The 27590-nt window shown below is 33.1% G+C and overlaps 1 protein-coding gene across 1 annotated transcript in view; it reads right to left on the bottom strand.

Moving 5' to 3' along the window:
* LOC143236611 (ras-related and estrogen-regulated growth inhibitor-like) overlaps window positions 1-25036 on the bottom strand; it is a 31212-nt gene extending 6176 nt beyond the window's left edge. The window contains exons 1-4 of the mRNA XM_076474932.1: window positions 24497-25036; window positions 10264-10320; window positions 4930-5006; window positions 3436-3878 (exon numbers count right to left, since the gene is read on the bottom strand). Of these exons, the coding sequence (XP_076331047.1) occupies window positions 3436-3878; window positions 4930-5006; window positions 10264-10320; window positions 24497-24557 (638 nt within the window). The 5' untranslated portion in view covers window positions 24558-25036. The remainder of the gene's footprint in view (window positions 1-3435; window positions 3879-4929; window positions 5007-10263; window positions 10321-24496) is intronic.
* Between the last annotated feature and the right edge of the window lie 2554 nt (window positions 25037-27590).

Raw genomic sequence — 27590 nt, 5'->3', positions numbered from 1 at the left:
AACTGTAAGTAATCATGCTATTAAAACAGTAATATATTAAATTACTGATGCTTTAAAGTAATATCAGTTATGCAATAGCAGTAAATCAGTTTTAATCCTTTTATTACAGTTTAAAACACCTGAAATGAGTTTCTTGGCTGTTATAACTTTTAGTATTGTAGAAATTAGTTTTGTATTTTTTTTACATTCTTAGAGAAAAAATTCAACAACTGACTGAAAAATTAATAATTTTATTGATTCATAAAAGAGGATTGATAGGAAAACCAAGTTAAAACAGCTAAAACTGTACAGAAGAACATTACTATATAGTAAGTAAATACTGATTTGTACGTTAATGTGTCCCAGTGCCTACACTCGATAGGTGAATCTTAGTCGACTTTATTGTGCTGCACTTCAGTACATATAGATTGGTAATTTAAAAAAACCAAAACGTTTGGGAATTTCTAACAAACATCGAAATGTTTAGTTATGTTTTCATGTCTACAACATGACGCGGCCCGGCATGGCCAGTTAAGGCGCTCGACTTGTATTCTTAGGGTTGCGGCTTCGAATCCCCGTCGCACCAAACATGCTCGCCCTTTCAACCGTGAGGGCGTTATAATGTGACAGTTTATCCCACTATTCGTTGGTAAAAGAGTAGTCCAAGAGTTGAGATTAGATGGTGATGACTAGCTTCCTTCCCTCTAGTCTTACACTGCCAGATTAGGGACGGTTAGCACAGACAACCCTAGTGTAGCTTTGCGCGAAATTAAAAACAAACAAACCGTTTCATAAACCATACAATAAAAATAGTGTAGAATAGCACTGAAGACAGACAGGCTTTTGGTTGATAGAATAATACCATTTTTTGAGCCACGTCCCCTGGTGGGGTAACGGTAAGTCTTCGGATTTACAATGCTCAAATCAGGGGTTCGATTCCCCTCGGTTGACATAGCAGCTCGCCCGATGTGGCTTTGCTATACGAAAACACACACTCTTTGAGCCAGTTCTCTTCAAATACTTCAAAGATATATCATAAAGATAATTTTGTTTGAACTTACTTATTGGTTTTTAACTATGTTGACAAGTCACAGCTTTTATAAGAAGGAAGACTTATTTTAAAAGGTACGACGTATTAGTTGCTGATACGGCCATTCTCAAGAATTTTTATTTCAACGGTAAAGGAGGTTTTTATTATTAAATCAATAATATGCCGACGTATTTAAATTGAAGAATCGAGAGGACGTATCTATACGTGTGTTTTGGCGGTTTATTTTTGATTTTCAGAGCAGAAAATATTGATAAAAAAGCTAACATTAAGGTATATAAACTAATTCTCTATCACAGCATTTACACAAGCTGTTAACTATTATTTTTTTAAAAAACAAACATTGTATACGTATCAAACATACACTCCCAGAAAACACCACAAAATGAAGGAACCTAACCACCGGTATTATCCTGTCTATAGAAAATGTTCACATAACTTAGAGGCGATTGAGACGATTACCACATAAGTATGTCTTTAACGTAACGACTAGATTCATTTTCAACCCTAAATTGAAAATTAAACACGTATTAAGATAATTGTATAACAAGCTGCTCCTAGCAGGAGACATTATAAAATACAATGTAACAATTGCTTGGTGTTTACTTTGATGAAATAGTGTGTAATTTGAACACCATGTTGAAAAAACACCAAAACAAAACTTCTCATGTCTGCGAAGCATACGAATAAAAACGACCACAGTTGTTCTGAATAAAATATCGCGATAATAAAACACGTGCATGATATTAACAGAAGAAAATTGTAAAACCTTATTAATAAAATCAAAACAATTTCACAATCAACAAACACGATTCTATACCTTTATCATCAATTTTAATATTACCCAAATACATCTGTTTTTTAACTGTAAAAATAATAAATAAATCGTTAACCCATCGGTATTGATATGCACATACATAAGTAACCACTATCGATTTTCTAATTGAAACACACTTTGTTCATTATTATATTATTGATATAAATGTAAAAAACCTTCTTTACCGTTAAACCTGAGTTATTGAGAAACACCAAGCGATTGGTCTATTTATTCAGTGTCAAGCGCAATGGTTTATATGTGCTGTGCCGACCACAGGTATTGAAATCCGGATTTTAACTTTATGAGGCTTGTCGCTAAGCCATTTGGGGGAGGAGCGCCAGCGATCTAAGTGTTGTGTATGTGTATAAGTCTTTCATTATTGTAAAAACTGTAACTGGTTATGTATATACTTCGTATGATCGTGCATCACATAGTTACTTCATTAGAGTGAAAGGGATTTATGTTTTATTTTTGTATTTTTAATGCATGTATTCTCCTGGTGGGATCTGCCACCTTTTCTATTTGTTTTTTTAATAAAATCTTTGTTATACGGTATCTACACACCCGAACAGTTCTTGTAATCGTAAGTTTCAATATCTCCAAATACACATGCTCACTGTTGGAACCGGCTTTCAACACAGTTCCATCCGGAATGTGTCTGAACGCTCTCGAAGCTCATTTAAAGATGCTATTGTACTGAACCGATGCTATCACTTAGTGGCGCTGCTGTGGTTTTGTTCATGTTCTTTCAGTTGTTAGGCTGTAAATATTTCCTACATTCTAAAGTTAAGTTTCTTTACTGAATTTACTATTGTTTAAACCTGTTATCGTTATAAAGATGTAGAAATGCTGAATTTTAGAAAATTCATGAGGTGTCAAAGTATTTCATATAAAATATCATAATGGAAATGCTTTCGTAATCAGAATATTTGCGTATCCGGCATTGCTCAAATCCAGCATTTACCGGATAATAAAATTTTTACTGTACATACATGATTTACTGTATTTGTGAATGGACACATAAGTACACAGAGAGAGATATACATTACGTAACTTCAATCTACACTTTTTTACTGGACATTTCGTAGTAGAACAGATAGAAAGAAATGTTCCTGTATATATATATATATATATATATATTGAGAGAGAGAGAGAGTAGGCTAGGATAAATAATTGTGCTGTCTCGATAAATTAAAGTTGGGAGGAAACCTATTTGTTGGGATTCTACCAACACCACAGAGACAGACATGCTGTTATATAACGTGAACAATAATTACAAGAATATTTAAGTTAACACTTATTTTGACCAATTATAATCTAATATTTTTAATGGTGAATATAATGTTTCTTTATAGCTACATTTCAGTTTCCTCTTTAATAAATATCAGTTTGTTCCGGTATTAGATTCTTCATTTTTCTTCTGTACTTGAGAGAAAGATTAAAGTTTTGTAGTATTTAATAAATAAATAGCAAAACTGGAGTTGTTGTTTTTATCAAGCTGTACAGGGATAGTTTCGCGAACTAGCTTCAGCCGTGTAGCTCATTTGAAAACAAACCTAACCACTCAATATTAATTTAAAAATCAACTTACAAAGAGAAAGATGGATGTTTATTTTTGACGACAACTTTGGGAGAAGTTTTACCAAACATAGCCCCAAACATTTTGGACATAGTTACAATACTGAGCTTTCTTTGGCGAGGTAAAGAACGTTGAAGATGCAATGTCCTTGCTTCGCGAATTAAGTTTTGAAAAGCAGTAGAAACTTCAACATAAGAATCGGCAGCCGATACTTCATAAAATTTGCAACCATACTGACTGGCAAGTTCACTGCCATCTTCAGAAGACACCTGTCGACAGTGCTCCAAGTCTTTTTTATTTGCTACTAACACAACTGGGACGTAACTTGGCGCCCTCAAGCGGTGAACCAAATCGAGAGTATCATGGGCCTTGTTGAAACTGTCTCGATCACAAATACTGTAAATCAACAGGCAGGCGTCAGCCCAACGTACTTCCTCTTCTGGCATAGAATCATTCTAAGAAACAACGACACGTTTAAACAAACACAGATGTATAAAATATTATTGTTGACTTACACTCTTATAAAACGTTGAAGTAATATAAGTCATCTGAAAATTATATTAAAAGTACAACATTGAACAAAATAATGACCCTTGCGTCTATTTTTTAACTTTCTAATATTATATTATTAGAATAATATAATAACACACTACCTTCATACTTAAAATCTGAGACGATAAACAAAATATCGTTTAACAGTATATTTTGGTATGGTTTAATAAAGCAATGCTGTAACTGCTCTTTCAACACTATTTTAAAGTACCAAGAGGAAGGAAATTCTGGATAAATTCGTGAAAGAAAAGTAAACGTTAAACCTCTATTATTAACACTGTAGCACAGATACCCCTCGTGTAGCTTTGCGCCAAATCCCCCCCCCATAATCTTAATACTGCAACTTATTTGTGACCAATTTTTACATTTTTTACGAATAAAAGTGTTTGTACTGATCAGTTATGTATTAAGATTTTATTTTACGTATAGGATTAGTAACTGAGACGTAACCTGCCGCTCTCAAGCGGTGAACCAAATCGAGACAATCGTGTTTTGTCTTTTGACCACGTGAGTTAAAAACTTGGCGAAACAAAAGTTTTCTGTAGATTTACCTTTACCGCGAAACTAACAGTATATGAAAAGAGGTGGAAATTTAGATGTACTTTATATCAAAAGTAAACAAAAAAGTCACAATTAAATATGTTATTAAACAATGGAATCACTTTGAAACTCGCCAAATACTTCGTTCATTCCAAACTATGTAAAAAATGAATACAGTTTCTAAGAAGAAAGACAATTATATGTGAATAAAATAGTCCCTTTTATAACCACTAGGAAATACGTATTTTTATAAAATTATAAATATGAATACAAGTCAAATTAATAAAACATTAAAAAATAGCAAATAATAAGTTCAAAAACCGAATATTTCTTATTTTAAAATAATAACACTGTTACAAATTTTCACATTTTCTCTTACTACATGTAGATTTAATAATTAAAACCAGAACTTACTGGCCACCGAGAAACGTCCAGAATTTCAACGTTACTGACCATGTCATCAAAGGTTACACTGTGTTTATAAAGCCAGTCTGTAAGAATAAAATATATATTTAATAAATAAAACATTGAAAATAAATAGCATGCAAAAAAAGTTTTATTATAGGGTTAAATGTCTACCATTTTGACATTTTTTATGGTTTCTGTATAACAACTAGATGGTTGTAAACATTCGATTACATCAAGAAAATCTAACCAAATCCAGGAAATTCCATTTTTAGGCAAAGTATGCAAAATCGATTAAAGTTCTATATTTTAGGATTGTCAAACGCTGTGTATGTAACGAAACTAGGTTTGAGGAACATCAGTTGGGGATAAGAAAGGTGAGGAAGAGGTCGACTTGTGGCTATTATGCTCTTAGTCATGATGAAATTATTAGAGTGAGCAGACACCATTCTAAGATCAGTAGTATAGAGACAACAAGATCCCATATGATTGTGAAACGTTATAAATCAGTGTACAATTACAATACACAAGTGCAAGGTTAACAAGAAAGAAACCTGTTCGGTATGGGTTTGAGAAACGAATGTAAAAGACAGGACTTCCATCAAAAAGGGAAAAAACCGGGAGATGTGTGTGTGTGTGAGAGGAGAATGTAAATGGAAAGAAGCGAAGGAAGAAAGTAATATGTGTCCAGTAAGAAACAAAACCTAATTCTAAATCTCTGTATTATTGTTTATAGTAATAAACAGAAACTTGTTATGCTTACATTTGTAGGAGTCCATTCCTGATGGGAAAATACAATCTAAATATTGATGGACAGAAGAGACGAAGCGCAATTATGGCAGATTTTAACAAAGTGACGTAAAGGTGAACGTAAGAATGTGAAAGTTGAAAACCTGCTGTATTATATCCCTCTCTCTCTGTATATATATATATATTATAAGTATCTCCATTCAGTTAATTAACGTGAAAGGTCTTAAACTTATGTTAATCCTTTAAATTCCATAAAGGTTATATATGACACAATGATACTCTGTAAAGGTTTATAAGTATTTAGCTGTTACTGTATTATCGCTTCCATGATGGGTGTTAACAAAGATAATTGTAGAGTTTATAAGTAATATAGTGACGTTGACCTCTGGCATAACAGTACGATATGTTTTTTTTCTTACACCAATGTTTTGTATTTGCTCTAACAGTCATAAGTCATAGAAAAAAGTAACTAAAAGTCGGAATGTTTTGTTAAAAACCAAACAGTTTCTCTTGTGAAAGTTAAGACATGTTCGCTCGTGTTCAAGTCTGTCTGAATTCATTTTATTCTATAACAGATTTATTATTATAATACATTTATTTTAATATCGACGTGTGTTTCAGTTCAATAAATGTATTCAGAAATGCATGTAACTTATACTGTTAAATGCGTACTACGAAATTCCTGCCTATTCACTAAAATTTTAGAACATTCTCAAGCGTAAGAATCTACAACGTACTATATTGTGAATGTAAATACTAATGATTGGCAGTACTGTTGCTGTAGTTGAAATTTCTTGAATCCCACGTAATGATTATAAAAGGAAGCCATTACAACACGCAGAGATACAGTATATATTATTGGCTTGCTACAGTTAGTATACTATAAACCTCGGAAGCTATAACTGTGATTAACGCTTATTAATCGGAAAACTACAGATATTTGAACAGGTATTTTCATTGATTTCGAACCTTACAGATCGTTTAACTTCAGAGGATTAACATCGGATGGTAATATTTTTCAAAGAAATTATACTGTTTGTAGCTACACAATAAGCTATCTGTGCTCTGCCCACCACAGGTATCGAAATCCGGGTTTTAGTGTGCAAGTCTGCAGACATAACACTGTGCCACTGGGGGGCAGTAAATTATACAACATCAGCGGTGGAAAAACTCACTTGTGATAAGCGAAGAGCTAGCTTGCTCCCCGTTAAATGAATTGTACCTATATCAACTCAGAATTAATTTGTTCATAGCGAACCGTCGATAAAATATCCATTTTCAGACCAGATAGAAGACTCAGTATTGTTTGCTGGTTTATATTTTTGTATGTAAATCATTATTTGCAATAACTGTTATTATAAATTGTATCATTTTTTGCATATTAAATGATTTGTATTAAGAAAGAAACTGTGTGAATCAATCTTGTTGGCAAACATTATAAATTTGATACATATCGACATTTAATTAATTGTTAAATCTAAATTACAATTTAACTTAGTTTTAGGCTATTTTAAATCGTAATACGTAATTATAAATTGGGGGCTCAGCCGGGATGATTTTTATATGTAACATTAGAAAAAACATTTGTTTATATTTACCCTTTTTTTGCGATAGTGAGTTTATTCATTAATTTAAACCAACTAATAATGCAGGTGAGTTCAATGAACGATTCAAGTTATTCGAAAATTTTAATTTTGTGATTAAATAGTTCATTGACCTATAAAGCTTTGGTATAATTACAGCGATATTTTATTGATTCTTCACAACAAGTGTAGTTTTAGTTGTTGGTGAAAACATAAGTTTTTTAAACAAAATTAAAACAATTGTTTTTTATTATTATTTGATGAAATGACTGGTCTTATGAAAATGAAAAGTTAGAAGGTGCTTTTACAACTTTAACTACTCTCATTAAGATTTTCCACTTTGTTGTTGTTTGTTTGTTTTTGGAAGGTTCTTTTTTTTACAGAAGACAACGAGGACAAAATAAATAAAGCTAATAATGGTAAACGGAAGTTCTACCAAAGGACAGGTCAGGTCTACATTCCATCCTGTAGGGGTTTTACTGAGAGATTCTGTTATGAACCATTTTCACGTCAGGTTTACTCACTCATTTTAAACTTCAGTGTTATACTAACACTCAGTGTTGACAGTATCTGTCAAGACTGGCACTATTCTCAGCAGTCACGACCTTGACAATATTTGGGTGATGCTGAACTGTACTTCTCTCTCCTCTTCCCTTATTCATCCAAATCACCATGTGCAAAAACTGATTCGGTCAAAATATCATTCAATGCTAACATAAAATCCTACTTTTATGATACGACAAAGATCGTAGAATATTAATCACAGTGAAAACTTACAGTAAGTGTTCGTATACGTTTCTACTGGTGTTTACTTGTGAATGACGTCATACAATATTGTACTACTCTTTAGGAATCGTATGTATGGAAATTCAAGTCGTACAAACTTGTGCTTAGTAACTCTGAATTATTAATAATTGTATAACTCAAAATCTAAGTAACGCGAAATAACCTTTCATTAGCTAATCCAATTTGCTTAGCAGTTTATCATGTTTTACACAAGAGCCTTTCAGAAATGAAGCTATTTTACAGTAGAATGAAAAATAAAATATATTTAACTAAAGTGGGGGAAAGGATACGACATAATATAGAGAAAAATTGGACATAATAGAAAGTGGAATAATGTCAAGTATGTTTAATAATCTGACAGCTGGCATCCGGTCTGATGTTGGAAAAATCCCAAGAAAATGTTGATGAATTTTCAACAACTTTCTCGAAAAGATTACACAAGTTATAAATAATTCAGTATTACCGAGTACTAAGTCGTAGCTATATTCTTATGTAGTTTTTGTATAAAGATAACGTTAATACTTTACGGCTTTAAAGAAATGAGTAAAGTCATTGTAATAAAACAGTTTTTATATGACAAATGTAGATAGAGTTTATATATAATAATAAGGGTATAATTTCAGTATATGCGATGTTTCTTGATTCCTTTCAATGTGATAACTGTGTTTAAAATACATGTGTTTGTTTTTGCACGAACAATAGTGGGATGAAACTACTTTTCCACAATGCCAAGACCATGGAAATCATCAATCAAACTCCTTAACCTCACGTAATCCTGTTTATATTGACTAGTTTGTGTATGGGTGTACGATGTTTTATACAGAGCATATGACTCCACACAGTTAAGGTTTTATTATCATATGTTAATGTTATACGCGTTCTAAGCACTTTTACTGCGCCCTCTTTCGCAGGGTTCAAGCGTTTTTGACAGGATCTGTTTTTAACTCCCACTTAACTAAACACACTGACATCTACCACCCTCAATGAACATGACTATGGTTGTAAAGTATTTCATCATTCATAAACGGAAGAAGAGATTTATGAAACTATTTACCACAAAATGAGTAAACAAGAAATATTTGGAAGTAATCCAACTCGTACAAAGTTCACTCTTTGAAAACAAAACTGGAAATTATTCTGGTCTTAAAAGTAACAAATCGAAATAAAATAGCTTAAGTATTCAGGATAAATTGTTTAATACTTTGGTTTAAGCAAGTAGTCTGCTAAAATAATCCTAGAAAACTTATAGAACAATGCGTATTTTAACAAGGCTGGGAAGTAACAGTGTTTATGTAAAGATTCCTTCTCTTCTCAGAGGTCGATCTGGTAAATGGCAGGAAATTTATCGTGTAAAAGACTACATTATAACGTTAATATTCGTACTCAACAAGAATTTAAAAAAAAATCAAAGTACATACACACACATATATATATATTCCGAGAATAGCCTTATAAACTTATTAGTTTTCATTTCTCAAGACACAACATCATTATTAATCCAGGGTTTGCCCCACTCGACTAGTTTCATTTGTCAAAGTGTAGCTTCCTGGTCTCAGAAACGTCAAGAGTTTCCAAAGTGGTCAACTGCAAACGACTACTAGTTTCTCAACTTGAAAATTCTTGACGTAAGTCATGACAAAACACTCCAGCCAGAAAACAGTTTTGTTTTGTTTTTAAGTATTTGCATGCTTTATTAAATTCAAAACGATCTCGTGGTCAGGACTAAATTATCCTTGAACACTATTTATTTGTTTACAGTTGTACTATTTGACTCATTTAATTCGTGGCGTTAATGACAAAACTGTCAATTTTTGTCTTTTTGAAACAATTTTTACTGACATCTACAATTAATTCGGCTACACCAAATAAACAGTCCATAACGCATCCCTTTAATAATGTCAGAAACATTGTTTGTTGCACTAATATCGTTGGTTATTTCAGCTGTACAAACATTTGTACAGCTGTTATAAAACAATTTTAAAAATTATAATTTCGAACTCTAGAAATGTTTCGCAGTGACTCAAGGGTAAGCTTTAGGACTTAAACGTTAGAATTTGGAATTCAATCCCTGTAGCGGACAGATCATAAATATCTCATGGTACAGCTTTGTATTGAGATAAACAAGCAAATGGTTTGAAAAGAAATTATGATAGTGGTGTTTTGCTTGAAATGTTTTATGTTTTTGGTATAAAACGTCAAGTAAATATCTGGACATTTTTCTTACCTGTGTTTGACTTGTATTCCCCAATGTACCTTTTGGTAAGAAAACGAACGATGACAGCTAGTTGGGGAAAAAAGAAAAAATTAAATGCAGCGTTTTAAAAACCATCAAAAGCAATAAAACGTTTCAAAACATAATGAATTAAAATGCATTTAAATTCATACAACTTACACAGAGAGAGTTGGAGAAAAAATCATATTTTCAACTTCTTTTGTTAATAAACCACAGAGTTCGATTCTAGTAACATCCATTACAACACGTTTATAAAGACAAAGCACGTTCGGTACGCTAGCCCATGCTTTGAAGGTCAACTAGCCGAAATAACAGCCACATTTTATCCTTTATTCCTCTGATACAGACTGATAAAGTGATTGACTATCAGATAAGTAAGGAGGCACGTGACTAATATTATTATTCTGAAGACGGAAAACCTTGAACACAGCGGGATTCGAATGCATTTTCTGGTTTCTTGGTAACAAATTGTATCAGATTAAACGCCACACTCATATGCGTTAAATTAACGATTTAATTACTTTAGAAAACTCCAACATTCACGTGGTATTTATATATATTTTAAATGTTTCGTATTTCGTTCATAGCATAAACCTGACGAATGTTTTTAAAATAGCACTTTAAGAGTTTTGAGCTTTAAAGATCGACTGGCTTAGTTCCATACCTTAGTTAGAAAAGTTACTTCACAATAAAAACATATTGCTGTTTAAAATCTGTTTTAAGTTTCACGGTTTAAAACACTGCTTTAGGAAATCGTTTACACCTTAATTTCTTTAAGTTACTATCAAGCAAATATATATTGTTGTTTAAAATATGTTTTATGTTTTACGGTTTGAAACACTGCTTTAGGAAATCGATTACACCTTAATTTCTTTAAGTTACTATCAAACAAGTATATATTGCTGTTTAAAATCTGTTTTAAGTTTTACGGTTTAATATTCAGTTTTAAGAAACGGATTATTGTTTGAGTTACTGTCTAACAAAAAATCATAGATTTCAATGCTTTTCAAATTTTTACCGTTTAAAATTGAGACTAGTTGTTTACTTGCAGTTAAGCACAAAGCTACACAATGGGCTATCTGTGCTCTGCCCACCATAGTATGGAAATTCAGTTTCTAGCGTTGTAAATCCGCAGACATATTGCTCAGCAATGGGAGACAATTGAAATCAGTGATGTTTTATCTGTTTAGTCATTGCTTTCGAATGTGTTTCAATCTAACGATGTGGGAGAGAGTTTACTGTAACACAGTTACGTTATCAACGGCCACTCAAGTGGCAGGATACAAAATTTGAAAGTTCAACTTTTTTTTTAATTTCGCGTAAAGCTACATGAGAGTTATCTACGCTAACCATTTCTAATTTCGTAGTGTGAGACTACAAGGAAAGCAACTAATCATCACCACACACCGCCAACTTTAGGGCTACTCTTTTACCAACGAATAGTGTGAATGACCGTCACTTTATAACGCTCCTACGGCTAAAAGGGCGAGCGTGTGTGGTGTGAGGCGAATTCGAATCCGCGACCCTCAGACTGCAAGTCGAGCACCTTGGCAATGCTGGGCCAAGTTCAACTTTGGCAAAATGGTTATTGTTCAATGAGCACTAAATGTCACTGGTGAGAGATGAATTTTGTAGGCTTAGTTATTACAAATAACGAAACTGATATATGTAAACGTATACAGAATTCATTGTGTACACTAATTAACTTTAAATGCTGTTAGACAGGTATGTAGCCAGGACTTTGATTTGGGGGTGTGCCTAGAATCCTTTTCAGTACTCAGTTTGGTTTGTATCTAACATTTTGGTTATTTCTCTTTTCTGTAAAAAAAAAAATCCAACAAATTCTGACTTTTTAACTATTTCGAATGAAAAGTCCCATTACAAAAATACATCTTATCAATATAAATAGAGTTTACAAACATACACATTACACATATATACATAACATATTCTATATAAAAAAAATAAGTCTTTCGTTTCCTTTTTCTCCTTTTGTTTTGTTGCGAAGGGAAAAAATTATGGGGGGTCTCCACAAACTTCCCGCCTACGGCTTTGCTGTTAGATATTTAGTTTGAAACCAGCAGTGTTTAGAAACATAGGTTTCATTTCACCCCACTTGGGGAAAAACTCAGTAGCATAACTTTTAATCATAGAAAGTTTATAAAAACTTGGAAGGTATACAAAAGCTAACACAATTTAAAACTGAAGGCTGAATCGAAGAGTGATAACAGTCAAAGAACGTAGAAAAGTGTATAGTAAACCTAAGGGAGTATTCAGTTGTGAAGAAACCTAGGTAATTATCACTACTTCAGACGCAAGAGGATGCCACAAGTGTGTCGAGGGAGTGATATCATCAATGATGACGAAACCATAATTCCAAAATTTAGGAGTGCATTACTAGGCTGATACGAAAGGCGGCCATGATGGCTTATTACATCACAAAATACAGAACTTGTTTTCAAAACCGCCACGACAAGCAACTGAGACTCATAAAATACGCCTCACCACGTAGACAATTGATCATTAATTAATTAAATCGTTCTTAATTAATCGATATCTTAATTAAAACTTATTCTTTAAATTATAAATCAAGTGTTTTTAACGTAACATGATGACAATTACATACATTTTTACCACAGGTACAACATATGAGTATAGGTTTAAATCGCCCAACAAAAATGTCACTATCATACAATAATTAAAGCTTATACTTTTACTAATTTGATTTTATACTACAATCTTCATTGCAAATAAAACGTTTATTGTGCAAGAACGCTTTTAATAATTTCACTTTATGCAACAAAATAATTTACGTGTGTTATTTTATCTTCTGTTTTTCAAAGGCGGAATCTTAAAAAGGTAATTACATTTCTTTATTAATTTGTCCTACAAAGAAAGTACAACAATTAATCAAGTAATTAAATATTTCAGAACTAAATTATTACATTCTCTGTCTTAAAATAACAATGTGTTACTCAATCTGACGCATACAGTACATAACTATGTGTTTAAGTCGTCCTATAAAGACAATATCATACAATAATTAAATCTTATACTTTATATAAGAAACTACATCATCACTAAAACGTTTATTATGCAATAACACTTTTACTATTCTGAAACAAAATAACTTGCACATGTTTTACAAAGTCAGACTTTCACATATACTTAATAATTATTACTTCTGTAAAATTTTAACAAATATACTGTGATAGTGCAAGTTATAAATGTCTAGATTTAATAATGTTAAAATTAATTATTTGTACTAAAAATAATAAATGACTAACTTACATCATTCATTTTCTATATAGCCGTTGATCGTTGGTAAACGTACACAAAATTGTGAAAGTATGGGATACATAACTTCTTTTTATTGTTCTGTAGGACACTTCATGTTTCACAAATCATACTTAATCAACAATCGCCCTACAGCTAAATGAATGACTTACTGACTAAAATATTTATAATTACACAACATTCAGATTGGCTCTAATGAAATTCAGATACACATTTCTACGTGCCATTTTTATCATAAGTTCATAAAGCTAACTCAAATCTGATGTCAATCTAGAATACGGATATAGACCATTATTATTACGACACGCGATCACATGTAAAGGTCTCTTCTACAACACCTTGGAAATATTGACTTCACCAAGACACACGTAGATTATTGAGACTATTATTTAAATATCAGAGATTTGAGACTTGATTTATAATTTATAGAGGGAGTTTTAATTAAGATATCGTCCTTTTAGAACAAGTAATTTAATTAACAGATGAATTAGTGTTAAACGTGTTTTAGGACGAATTAATTATACATGAATTAGTGTTAAAAGTCCTTTAAAGAATAATTTAATCAATTAATTATTAACTATCAACATGATGAGACACGTATGAGTCATGGTCGCCTAGAAATATGTTCTCTAATTCACGGTGGGATGGTTTAATTATTAACTAACCAATAAATTTGCGTTCATATTCCTTTTTAGTATTAACTATTAATTGCTCTCCGATAGGTCAGCGGTATATCTTCAGATTTAGAACGCGCTAAAATCAGGGATTTGATTCCCCCTCAGTAGACACAGCAGATAATAATGTGTGTTTTCTTATAGCAAAGCCACAACGGGCCATCTGCTGAGTCCACCAAATGGTGTGAATGTGTGTATTTTCTTATAGCAAAACCACATCTGGTTATATGCTGAGTCCACCGAGGGAAATCGAACCCCTGATTTTAGAGTTGTAAATCCGAAGACTTACCACTGTCCCAGTGGGTGACTAGCAGATAGCCTGATGTGATTTTGCGATAAGAAAACATACATAAACTAATTAATTAGTGTTCTTTTTTAGTATTCATTAAATTATAATTAATGACGATTTAATTGCTTAATTATCGTCACGAGAAACATGTAAGGTATGAGTAATGCGGTCTAAAAACAAAATCTCTTACAACACGTCATCTGGTGACAATATGTAGAATTATGATCCTGTCATCTTTTTTTGAAATCAACCCTCTCTCTCCCTCCTCGGCACGCATGTGGCGCGTCTGAAATGAGGGAATAACTAATAATTTATTTGCATACCGTTATATGCCAAGTTTAAAAGTGCGCAAGAAATATACATCAAAAAACATAAGTAGTCATCTAGCAGGACCACACCACATTTCCAGTCATCAACTAAAATCATTCAATAACATGTGGTGTGAACGGAAAGACCCATAATCACTCCATTCAATTAAACAAGTGTTCGTCTAGCAGGACCACACCAATCTTTCAATGATATGTGGTGTGAATTGGAAGACACCAAACCACCGTATTTATTAACATTTATGGACTTTTTTTTAGTTAGAGTTGTTGATTGTAATGTCCACAGTAAGTCTGTTTTAACAGTCGCTTTCATAAGCTGTGCTTCAACATACAACACGTGAGTCTGTATTATCATATACTGTATACTCGTGTATGTCCTGTTTCTGTAAGGTAACATGTTCCTAAAAAACTAGTTATTTATAATTCACTTGTATCACTAGGGGATCTACAAGTGAATCAGTGCTCTGTTTATAAACACACTTTTTATTCTTGGAGCATAAAACAATAAACTTTGTTTGGGTTTAAAAACTGCAACGACTGAGAGCTAAACATAGCTTAATTATTTATATTTCTAAAAAAACCGATGTAATGAAGCAACTGCCGTATTTCGTTATCATATAAATAAAACAATAAAGGAAAGAAAACAGCTAGGTTAGCGTAGCTGTAGAGATATTAACAAGCGTTCGTTAACTCTTGCACTACAGTATATTCGTTTTATATACCTAGCATGGAAAATCATTGTAAACCGTTATACACATGAAATCTGTATTTCCACTCCATTAAGATTGAACAGCATTTGAACGGACCAACCACCACCAAGACAAGTGATAAACATAAGTAATTTTATCTAAAGAGACGTATCTCCGTTTTCTTTCCACACATGTATTTGACGGTGGGGGGTATTATACGCGTACGTGTAAATGCTTTTTTTAACCCCAAATGACAGCTTTTAACTTCTCCACTTCTGTAACAATGTAACAATAGACATGTCTAATTAGCCTAAACACAGAGAAATGTAATAATTGAAGTACTAGATGTATAGTTCTGGATTTCCTTTAGTTATAGTTAGTGGAATGTTATCAACGAAGTATGCCTTTTTCGTTATGAGTCAGAACTGTTTGTCTACATACCCAGTTCTAATAAATAGACTATCCCTGTTTGTTTACACCTTTTTAACGAACCTTATTATCTATATAATCAGTCTGAGATATCTTTTAATCGGAATATCTGAAGTTTTTGACAACTCTATGTAGTTACCAATGTACCTACCCACTTCTAATTATCCTTTCATCTTATGTCTTCATCCAGTCTTTCCTACCTACTAGTTCTTTATAAGTCCATAATTAGCCTCCATCTTTGAATACAAATCCAGTTGTTCTGGTGTCTCTGTTTCTTTATAAATCCTTAATTAATATCTATTTATGGATCAAGCACTTTTATATATTCTACTGTAGGCCCAATGGCCTCTGAAACATGGATTTCTCCGTGATCGACTAAGTTGAACAGGTGACTATGGCCACTTGGCCATAATTCTACAATAATATGTTGCTAACTTTCAGTCTTCAAATAAGAAAATCGCCAAAGGAAAACGAAAAAAAAAAAAACTGTGTTGAAAATGTCGAGTTTGAAAAAAGCAGGAATTCAACTATGTAGAGGTTGTGTTTCATGTCGAGAAAGCAAAACACAACTATGAGAAACATTCCTTCATGATTAAGCTGTTATTGTATGATCACCGAGTTAGTCCATTATCGCGAATATTCGAACTGATCGCTGTACCTGTCACTGCTTGTGTCTTGTTCTTGTGTGTGTGTGATTTGAAAACGTATAATTTCACTGGCATAGATATCATCTTAGATATGAGAGTAACCGTTTCAGATATTGAAAAAGTTTTATTTTATTATTTGTTTTTAGAATAATGCACGTAGAATAATGATCGTATCAGTGATCGAAATGTATCTGTTCTAAAAACAAATCTTTCTTGTCGTAAAATCTGTGACTTGTAAAAAATAAGACATAATGAATAATTAAACTCAAAACGAAAATATTAATCGATATGGGAAAATTAGTATATTGTTTTAACAGTTCATTAAATCTGAATCGAGAATTTAACTAAAGCAAATATGTTAAAAATAACTAAAACCAAAGTAACGTTTGACGGCGAATTGATGCTACAAACTTTCTTTTAGGCAAAAGAATTCCGAAGCAATTTGTTTGTTTGTTTGTTTTGAATTTACGTGTGAATACACGTGGGTTATCTGCACTAGCTGTCCCTAATTTAGCAGTGTAACACTAGAGGGAAGGCAGCTAGTTATCACCACCCACCGCCAACTCTTGGGCTACTCTTTCGCTAACGGGTAGCAGGATTGATCGTCGCCTTATAACGCCTCCACGACTAAAAGGGTGAGCATATTTGGTGTGACGTGTATTCGAACCCACGACTCTCGGATTACGAGTCGAACGCCTTAACTTCCTGGCCATGCTGGACCGCGAAGCAATTTAGTTACAGTTTTAAACCTGTGGATTCAAATTAGCGATGACAGCAGTTTAATCGTTTGGAAAAGCATCCGTTTTGTTTATTTGTTGAGCATACAGGTACACAATGGACTGTTTCTGATTTGTTCACCACGGGTATGGAAACTTGGATCTTAGCATTAGAAGTCTTCAGAGTTACTGTTTAGCCAGGCGGAAAGTGGTGAAAGTGTTTGAATTAGCTTGTTTTGTTTGTTTGTTTGTTTTGAATTTCGCACAAAGCTACTCGAGGGTTATCTGTGCTAGCCGTCCCTAATTTAGCAGTGTAAGACTAGAGGGAAGGCAGCTAGTCATCACCACCCACCGCCAACTCTTGGGCTACTCTTTTACCAACGAATAGTGGGATTGACCGTAATATTATAACGCCCCCACGGCTGAAAGGGCGAGCATGTTTGGCGCGACTCGGGCGCGAACCCGCGACCCTCAGATTACGAAGCGCACGCCTTAACGCGCTAGGCCATGCCGGGCCCCTTGAGTTATCAGATTAATAAATTACAAAGAGTGTACATTGTTAACAGGCAGTTGATGTTATTTTTTCATGTACAGTCGTGGTAAAACTGATTAACAAATGACTTTATGTGGAAATATAAACCTATTGCAAAAATTCCTGTTTCATATATGTATATTCCAAGTTATACATATAACATCGGTCATCAAGGTTTCCCTTAACTTTCGGAGAAGTTTTGTTACTTCAGGATCAATGTGAAGAAAACTGACACCGGAAACCTTGTAAAAACAACAACAATAGTAACAACAAAATGAATGGGATCTACAGTGAGTTAAAGAATCACTTAAACCTTTATTAAGGTTAGTTGCTGGTGTCGGTTTCTATAGTACCGCAGAGATCCAGAACCACATCGTAAATAATTTCATTTCTGGACTCTGCGTTACCACAGTAACAAAACGAAACGAATGAAATAAGTAAATGCCTTACTGGGGGTTTCAAGGCCTTAAGTAAGTTTTATGACGTCAGTGTTTTCTGACAGGATATATTTTCATGTATCAAGTATGTTCACCAGTCCACTCAGTTATCTATATTTGGTTAAAACAACTTCGTACTTTAGTTCAGTAAGTACGTGTTTGGCGGGATTTAAGCAACCATTTATTTACGATCTCTGATGCAGATACAAAACCATTCTTCATATCCGATAACAAATGATGAATATAAACCCTAACAGGAAGTTTAAATAACTTCTGGAAATGTTTTTGAACGTTTACATTACGTGAGCAGTGATAATGTAAAGTTTATAGCAATGTCTCACCCGAGAAATAATTCTTTACTCACCACAATGAAGTTATATTTATGAAGATATCTGAAGGAAATGTGACATTAATGCCACTAATATATGCTCGATATACTCGAAAGTTATTCAGCGGAGAAACAAGCTGTCTAGGATAATATATTATTTCTCATCTACATAGAAATTTGCATTTCTGTGAAAATGGGAAAAAATGACTTGCTGGTATGATGGTAGTTGAATTAAAATCTAAGCCTCACATGTATGATTATTGGGTTATAACGCTACCTATGGTGTTGACCTGTATGGTGATTGAGTCATAACACTACTTGTGTTGTTGACCTGTATGGTGATTGAGTCATAACACTACTTGTGTTGTTGACCTGTATGGCGATTGAGACACATCCCTCGATTATGTATTAAAATATAACGACTATACCATTGTTCAGTACGTAAAACTTTATTCTCAGTTGAGTTGCTGAAACGTATGATAACCCTAAGTTTTGTTGTTGACGTGTGTGATGAGTGAATCACACGTAATTTGAACATAGGCTTATTAAATCAAACATAAGTCGTTTTTCTTAGTGGATAATGTGAAGTTACGATCAATCGCCGAAGAAATTGATCACAAGTTGAAGAGCTCTGTCGGACTAAACATAATAAAAATGGAAAACAAAACAGATATTTGAAGAAAGAGAGGTGAGAGAACGCTTTCTGAAAGTCGAAGTCCTTCTGGTGTTTATCGAGACACACACTTCAAGATTTGACGTTTCACACCAAATTCCATGGTCATCATTTGTGACGAAATTCGTTTATTTAACATTTTTTACTGTCTCATAATTGTCCTACAGTACATTATATTGAATGTTTTTATATATGTATATGTAGTTTTTGGTAAAATGAGTAAAATCCTAATTTCGTCTTTAGAATTTTGTGGGCATATTCACTACTTATATATAATCCAGTAAGGTATATATGTTTGTCGTCACACCAGATATAATATATTTAATAAAGTTAACAGATTTTTATGAATTAAATAAGATGAATGGACTATCTCGAGAAATTACAGTTCAACTTGATGCGTCAACAATGTTTCTTCACTCTATTTAGTGAGAGCATAGTACTGAATGTTGTTTGTAAAAGCTCAACAAATGTTCCAAATCTGCAAATGTACTGTCCAATCGTGACGCAACGAGAAGCTACATACCAGGAGAAGAAGAAAGCGATAGGATGTTAGTGCAATGTTTATAAACAGGAAGTGTGGTTTGAGAGACGCCAAATGCTTATAATTATGTATACTCTAGAGTCAGTGGCTGGGTTCAGGACAGCACCCCTGCTGTGGATGATGAAGATTATAACGTATAACTTGCCAAAGGAAAGTTTGATTGCAAAGTAAATGAGTACTCGAAAAGTGTGTGTTGGCTTGTATGGTTTCAGGTTCTATATCCATCAGATACCAGCTAAACGATATAATATTGAGGTTATGTTTCTGTATTTAGAAATGTAATGTGTTTTTTGTTCTGACGAAATAATGCTCAAAATAACGTGTGGCTTACCACTTTACGAACTAAATTAGCCCTTATGTTCTTCCACAAAATAAACCAGTTCAAACATCTATCATTGTGTCATATTTCACTAGAAGACTACAGGTAGTTAGAGGATTTTAGCATCACACGTCAAAGTTTTGGAAACAACTCAGGAACTTACAGATGATATTTTATGTAACATACTATACAATGTTTTGTTTTCAGGACCTCATAGATGATATTTTATGTTACATACTATACAATGTTTTTGTTTTCAGGACCTTAGAGCAGATACCAGTCTATACTACATATCATAGAATGTTGTTTTTTTTAATTGAATCATCATACATTTTTTTTTAAATACCCCGAACTTGTTATCTCTCATTCAATGTTTTGGACGTTATTATAAGCTAGCAGAAATACCCGCCCTCCGGACAGGTATAACTTCCCGTCGATGGCTTCGGTCTTTTCTGGAATTCTCTGACAGCTGTTTAACAATGTACTTGACATTCAATAATATTAACAGTCCATAAAATATCATTTTATTGAAATTTTAGTTTAAAAACGAGCTATCACCACACAGTACATTTTATTGAAGTGTTTCTTTGTAGACACAGTTATCAGCGAAAGTACCTTGCTTTTATATTGAAACACTCTTGAGATTTCCACCGAAGAATAAAAAATAATTTTTTAAATTTGTTTTTGATTGTTTTATATTTGATACTTATTTTTTGTAATTTTTATTATTTAAACCAGAAATTTACCACTTTTTGTGGAAATTTCAAGTTTTTATTTATTACTCAGCTATAAAAATACTGCTTAGTTATAAATATATTAGCCAGTTATGATTGGTGCAGTAGTTTCAAACATCCGGGTTTTGATTGTATACGTCACAAGCACCTCTATTATAATAAGAAAAGTGACTACAAATGGAAGAATAAATATAAATATTACTTCATTAAAACATGTTGTACATGGTTCTGAACATTATGCACACGAATAGCTCTAAAATCCTCTTAATACGTATAAACTATACTACAATGTCCTCCGGTGTTTCAGGGTTACACAAAACATCCCTGGTCCATTCTCTGCAGAGAACAGAGCGCAGACAGTCAGTTGTGTAGATTTGCATAAAAGAAAGCAATAATAGTAAACTGTAGCTATGTTTGTCGTTTAGCTAAGTACAAAGTTATACAATAAGTTATCTGTACTGTGCATATCACGGTACCGAAACTCCATTTTTAGAGTCACAAGACCACAGATTTGACACTAGGGGGCAATAAACTGTAACATTCGATCAATACTTAACTGTTACAATCAGTATCACTTTTCAAGTCACTTACATATTTCTATCATGTAAAGAATCCCTAACTAGATCAGAGATATAAGGAATGCTCTTGTATAAAGTTACTTCAGTGTTAAGCACGTTCTAACAGCTGTTGGATACGTGATTTTTGAAGGTCTTAATTTAGTTTCAGGTGAAGGATACAATGTTCAAACGTAACCTACCTAAGTTGTTTTAAACATAATCAGTAATATTTGCTCACTTCCGCACAAAAATATTACTCTGGTGCACAAACTTCTATGGTTACTCAATCAAATTTATAACTAAGCTGGGAACAAGTTTATTAGCAATAAATTCCAACATGGTAACAAACCACGCGCTGTCCCCAAATTTCTTTTCGTTGTTTCTCTACCACTATATCGGTTCTTAAAGTTTTCAGACTAAAGTATAAATTTTAGGGTTGATAAAAAACTTCTACTTCCAGATCTATCTCTAGCCCTAATTTCTGTGTAAAGACACGCTGTTCGCACAACTTCCTTCATGAGTCGATATACAAATACACGTGTAATGACAGTAAGGTTACAAACATTAGCAAAAACAAAGACTATTTAAAAAGTATACTAAATGAAAACGTAAGGTACAAACGGTGTTGATGCAACATTTTTTTCATATTTAATGGTAAGAATGGTAACAAACGCAAGTATACATTTTGGCAGGTAGGGAACTGTCATCAGCTTAAGACAATTCGATTGTTCTAACAGGGTTGGCCTTTAGAACGGTTTGTCTTCGAACGTGGTAGAAACAGTTAATTTAAGGGAGTTTAAGGGAAAACTTGCTAACTAAATAAGTAAAAAACTCTGACTTTGAGATTTTGTTAAGGGTTTAATTTAATTTTGTGGGTATGGCAGCCAACATCTACTTAAAAGTTTCCTTGAAGTCCTTTAACGTTATAATTCATGTATCCAGAAAAAGAGGTCTTCACCTAGTAAAAAAAAAGTCACTTAACAATTCGATCACATGAAGAAACAAATCACAGACCATGACAAATCAAATAATTTTTCCAATGTTACATTCAATCAACGACCGTATTCCCAAAGACTTTGTTTCCTTTCTATGCTATTTTATGTATATACGCATTTTCTGTATTGTACATTCCAGAGTATTATCAACGTTGTGATTGTATATTTTAATTCACTACCCGTTTTAAATTATTACTTTCTTAATTTTTAATATAATTTAAATTTCATTTTATCCAATATTCTCGGACATTATTTGTATTAATATCTTAATGAGCCGAGTTTCCGCACTTCAGTGAAAGAGGAATAATTGTATTACTAAAAAAACGTCTGTTAAAATTGTAATAGTTACCTTCTTTGTCTTCATTAATATATTTCGCTTTTCCAAATAAAATAGTAACTTTTTTTTTGTGTGTGGCTATTAATTATCTGATGATGTCGCTCTCTAGTGGAAGCTACAAATATTAACATAGCTTACGACAGTCTAAGTTATGATAAAAAATTCAGCGCAATTACCAATACAATGTAAGGCACTTATGATTAAGTTCCTTACATTATAGTAACTTCACGCAGTGTCTAATAAGAAACTATAAAAAAAAGCACGTGACGACATTAACTGCCGAATTATTAGACTTCTGAAGTTTTAAAATGAAAGAATCGCTCTCTATTCATCTAACATTAGGTATATATTTTAATATATAACAAAATAAAACTTCAGTTTTAGGTTTTACCACTGAAATATTTTCGCTTTAATGTCAAGTGCATCTAAAGTTATAAACCATAAAATAGACGACAAAGGACTTTTGTTATAATTTATGGTTACTGTCTCAGATCATCATAGAAAATCCAACTGTTAGTGATTTTGTTCTACTGTATCGATTCCTTCACCTATCGGTGTAGTAAAGTGTAGCGTAGTGTAGTATACTATTGTATAGCCACTGATGCCACAGCTTTACGAGTAAGAAAGGTATCAGGCTATTTACAATACAACATTTAATACCAGGCTCATAGTAACTTTCTATGGCTAACAATTTTACCAGTGTTTTCGAATGGTTGGGCCCATATTTTGTAAAGTTATGTTTATACAATTTTTAAACACCCATTCCTAGCATGATCCTTCACAAGTCACTTGCTCTCGAAACAGGAAGACAGAGTGTGGACATATTATTTTCCAGATGAATTCAGTTACTTTTAGATACAAATAATGCCTGTTCTTGTCATAAAGTAGGCGAGAGGAATATACCAGATTGTTTAAATCAAACCTTTACAGTTTTTCCTTCTGATAACAACTCTTACATGAAGTTAAAAAGATATTGACATCCCTAAACATCTTTATATGGGCATATTTTCACCATCAGTTATGTTTATATTAGCATACCGACTTCTCAAACATGTTTATATTAAAATACTGAAATCTTCAAACATCCTTATATGGGCATATTTTCACCTACAGTTATGTTTATATTGACATACTGACTTCTCAAACATGTTTATATTAAAATACTGGAATCTTCAAACATCCTTATATGGGCATATTTTCACCTTCAGTTATGTTTATATTGACATACTGACTTCTCAAACATGTTTATATTAAAATACTGGAATCTTCAAACATCCTTATATGGGCATATTTTCACCTTCAGTTATGTTTATATTGACATACTGACTTCTCAAACATGTTTATATTAAAATACTGGAATCTTCAAACATCCTTATATGGGCATATTTTCACCTTCAGTTATGTTTATATTACCATACTGACTTCTCAAACATGCCTATATTAAAATACTGGAATCTTCAAACATCTTTATATTAATAAACTAACTCCTTACTTGAATACATTATAAGTACGTCTAAGCTGAACCATAACTTGAGGGAGGCAAACTATATCCTCACACTTTCAGTTGTATATGTATAGCCTTATAGATGCTAATTTTGATTATATTAATCGTTGTTTTGAGTAAACTAATTAATTTAAACTGAAACAAACACTTCAATAACAGCGGGCTATTTTACAGTAGATTTTTATATGGCTGGTACTCACCTGTTTTACCAACCTGCTTACTTCCAAGTACCACAACATGAACTGTCATGAAGTTTGTCATCTCCTGGTCTTCACAAGTTAGAAGTTCGTGCTCATAATTCGCTAAGATGTAAAATTATATATAACTGAATTATAATATCATTCGTTCTGTAGCGATACAAAGAATATGAAATAAGTTACGGACAAACTATTTATACATCAGCACTGAGAATGTGTCGCTTCCCAACAGTTCTGACAATATAAACGTGATTACAAGCACATCACGTAATAACTCTGAATTTGATACAGTCCTTCTAGTAGCAGTACTGGTATTTTATAAACACACGAAACTGTATGTTATAAACAGGAAAGATGTTGTTCCTAACAGGGTTATATTCTTCCTCCGCTGTTGCCCGCTGCTGACGTTACGTGATCCCAGCTGCTTATCTCCAGCGGTTTTTTAACTGCTAAAAACTCTGTTACAGAAACCACGCGCGAGCCTCAGTGTTACGTAAACTGAATCACTGAATTAATTCCACGAAGTTTTGAGCTGAAACAAATCTCGCGGTGCTTATATGCCACTTTTCAAGGTGACGTAACGGTCTATCGGGGAAAAGCACAATGTGGTTTATATTTAGCGCCTCTTGTGGCCCATACCACATTTACTAAAGTTATAACGCAGACTGTTCCACGTATCTGTTTGGATCTGTGCTCTTGTTAGCTCATTACTAGCTTGCATCAAGACCATTGTGTCTTGTGAATACATGCATAGGACATCATATAACTTCTAAAGATAGAGTGAACTGAAATATAGTATACAGCATATGGTATTCTCATATTGAACGATACATTCAGTGGCATATGGACAAAAGACCACAAAGGTTCACGAATAGCAGTCTCTGATTGAAGACTGCAAGTCAGAGTGAGAATAACCATTTAGCAGCACTCACCGCCTGTTCTTCGATTATTCTTAACCGACAACGTTCGACTGATTGCCACAATTATAGTACCTTCACAGCTGATATGCATTCTAAAGCATATTGAGACACGAACCTCAGATTTTGCGATTCGTGGCTGTATAAACTAAACACTAGGACACGCTCTGCCCCCCAGAATGAAGTATCTTACTGATTATTTCCTCTTTCCAATAACCATATCAACATACACAAACACGTGTATTTAAAAACTAAATTTTTCATGATAGCCAAAAGAGTTGTGAAATAACAAGATGTGATTTGCGTGCGTGTTTGTTGTGAACAATTCATATTTGTAAATCTCACAACCTCCTGCTAATTACTGAAGTACTCTTGTCAAACCGATTAGTGGCATATGACTGTTACTCTTGTAACTCGCACATAGCCCCAAAGTGTGGAGTACGATTCCTTTACTTTTTCGAGACAAAGAAGCGCAAACAACGGAGCCTGAGATACACAGCCTGATACTCTAACCACTGGGTTGTGCATTTAGGTAACATGCAAATTTTGTATAACATGATACCTAAACATTTTATAGAAAATGTTTATGTGCCACATATTACCAGTCAATCCTATAAGTAAAACGAAAACTTTGTCATGTGAGTTCAGTCGTGGCTATAGGTTATCTTGCCTGGACTGTGAATTTAAGGATTCACAGTTCGATGTACTTACAAAAATTATGGTCAAATAACGCTATTTAGTCAAACTAAAGTGGCACAAGAGCTGGTATTGAATACTCTTGGCTCTAGTCTGTCAGTTCAAAATTACTGGCAACGTCCTAATTATCGGTATTTAGGTCATCTGAGTGGACTAGAGAGGGTCAGGTACAGTCTTGACCTCTTCCTCTTTGTGTATGTACATTCCTTTGTAAAAGACTAGAGGGAAAGCACCTAGTCATCACCACTCACCGCCAACTCCTAGGCTACTCTAATAGTGGGGTTGATCGTAACATTATAACGTCCCACGGCTGAAAGGGCAAGCATATTTGGTGTGCCGTAGATGCAAACTCGCGTCCCTCAGATTAACCTTCTACCCACATTATCAAGCACTCTTAGAGTAAGATGTTGTTTCGGATAATATGTCATTACAAATCTAACATTAAGTTAACATGAAAGTAGCAGCTTAGCAAACCAGTCACCTATGTCTTATTTTAATATGATCCAAGATCAGAAAGCAAATGTTATAAGTTAATATAGATGTCTCTAATTTTTTCTTGGTAAATTTTAATATTTGTTGTTAGATGCCTGAACAATTCCTGTAAATATAACATTCATAACAAATTATTTTGATATTATATAAATATCAATATATACATAGTCGATACCAATATAAATTAATATAAATATAAGAGTATAAATTAACATACTAAAGAAACTAAAGAGAAAGCGCTACATGTTTCGCACGAATGAATAAATGGTGGACTGAACTGTTAAAAAAATTGATTAAAAATATAAATTTTCGACTTCTCTTGTAAATCACCCTACTTATGTTTCATGATCTAGTGTCATGATTTAGATAACCTAACCAAACTGTTAAAGTTTGTCGTTTTATATAATAATATTGTCTATCTTATACTGTTACACAGTCAACAGAGAAACCAGCCTTAACGTTTTATATAATAATAATATTAGCTATCTTATACTGTTACACAATCAACAGAGAAACCAGCCTTACCGTTTTATATAATAATAATATTATCTATATTATACTGTTACACAGTCAACAGAGAAACCAGCCTTAACGTGTTATATAATAATAATATTAGCTATCTTATACTGTTACACAATCAACAGAGAAACCAGCCTTACCGTTTTATATAATAACATTGTCTATCTTCTTCTCTTACACAGTCAACAGAGAAACTAGCCTTACCGTTTTATATAATAATAATATTATCTATCTTATACTGTTACACAGTCAACAGAGAAACCAGCCTTAACGTTTTATATAATAATAATATTAGCTATCTTATACTGTTACACAATCAACAGAGAAACTAGCCTTACCGTTTTATATAATAATAATATTATCTATATTATACTGTTACACAGTCAACAGAGAAACCAGCCTTAACGTGTTATATAATAATAATATTAGCTATCTTTTACTGTTACACAATCAACAGAGAAACCAGCCTTACC

Source organism: Tachypleus tridentatus, chromosome 13 (genome assembly GCF_004210375.1).
Source record: "Tachypleus tridentatus isolate NWPU-2018 chromosome 13, ASM421037v1, whole genome shotgun sequence".
NCBI classification, from domain to species: domain Eukaryota; kingdom Metazoa; phylum Arthropoda; class Merostomata; order Xiphosura; family Limulidae; genus Tachypleus; species Tachypleus tridentatus.
The sequence above is the reverse complement of the archived record's forward strand: the minus strand, read 5'-3'. Positions and strand labels throughout refer to the sequence as shown.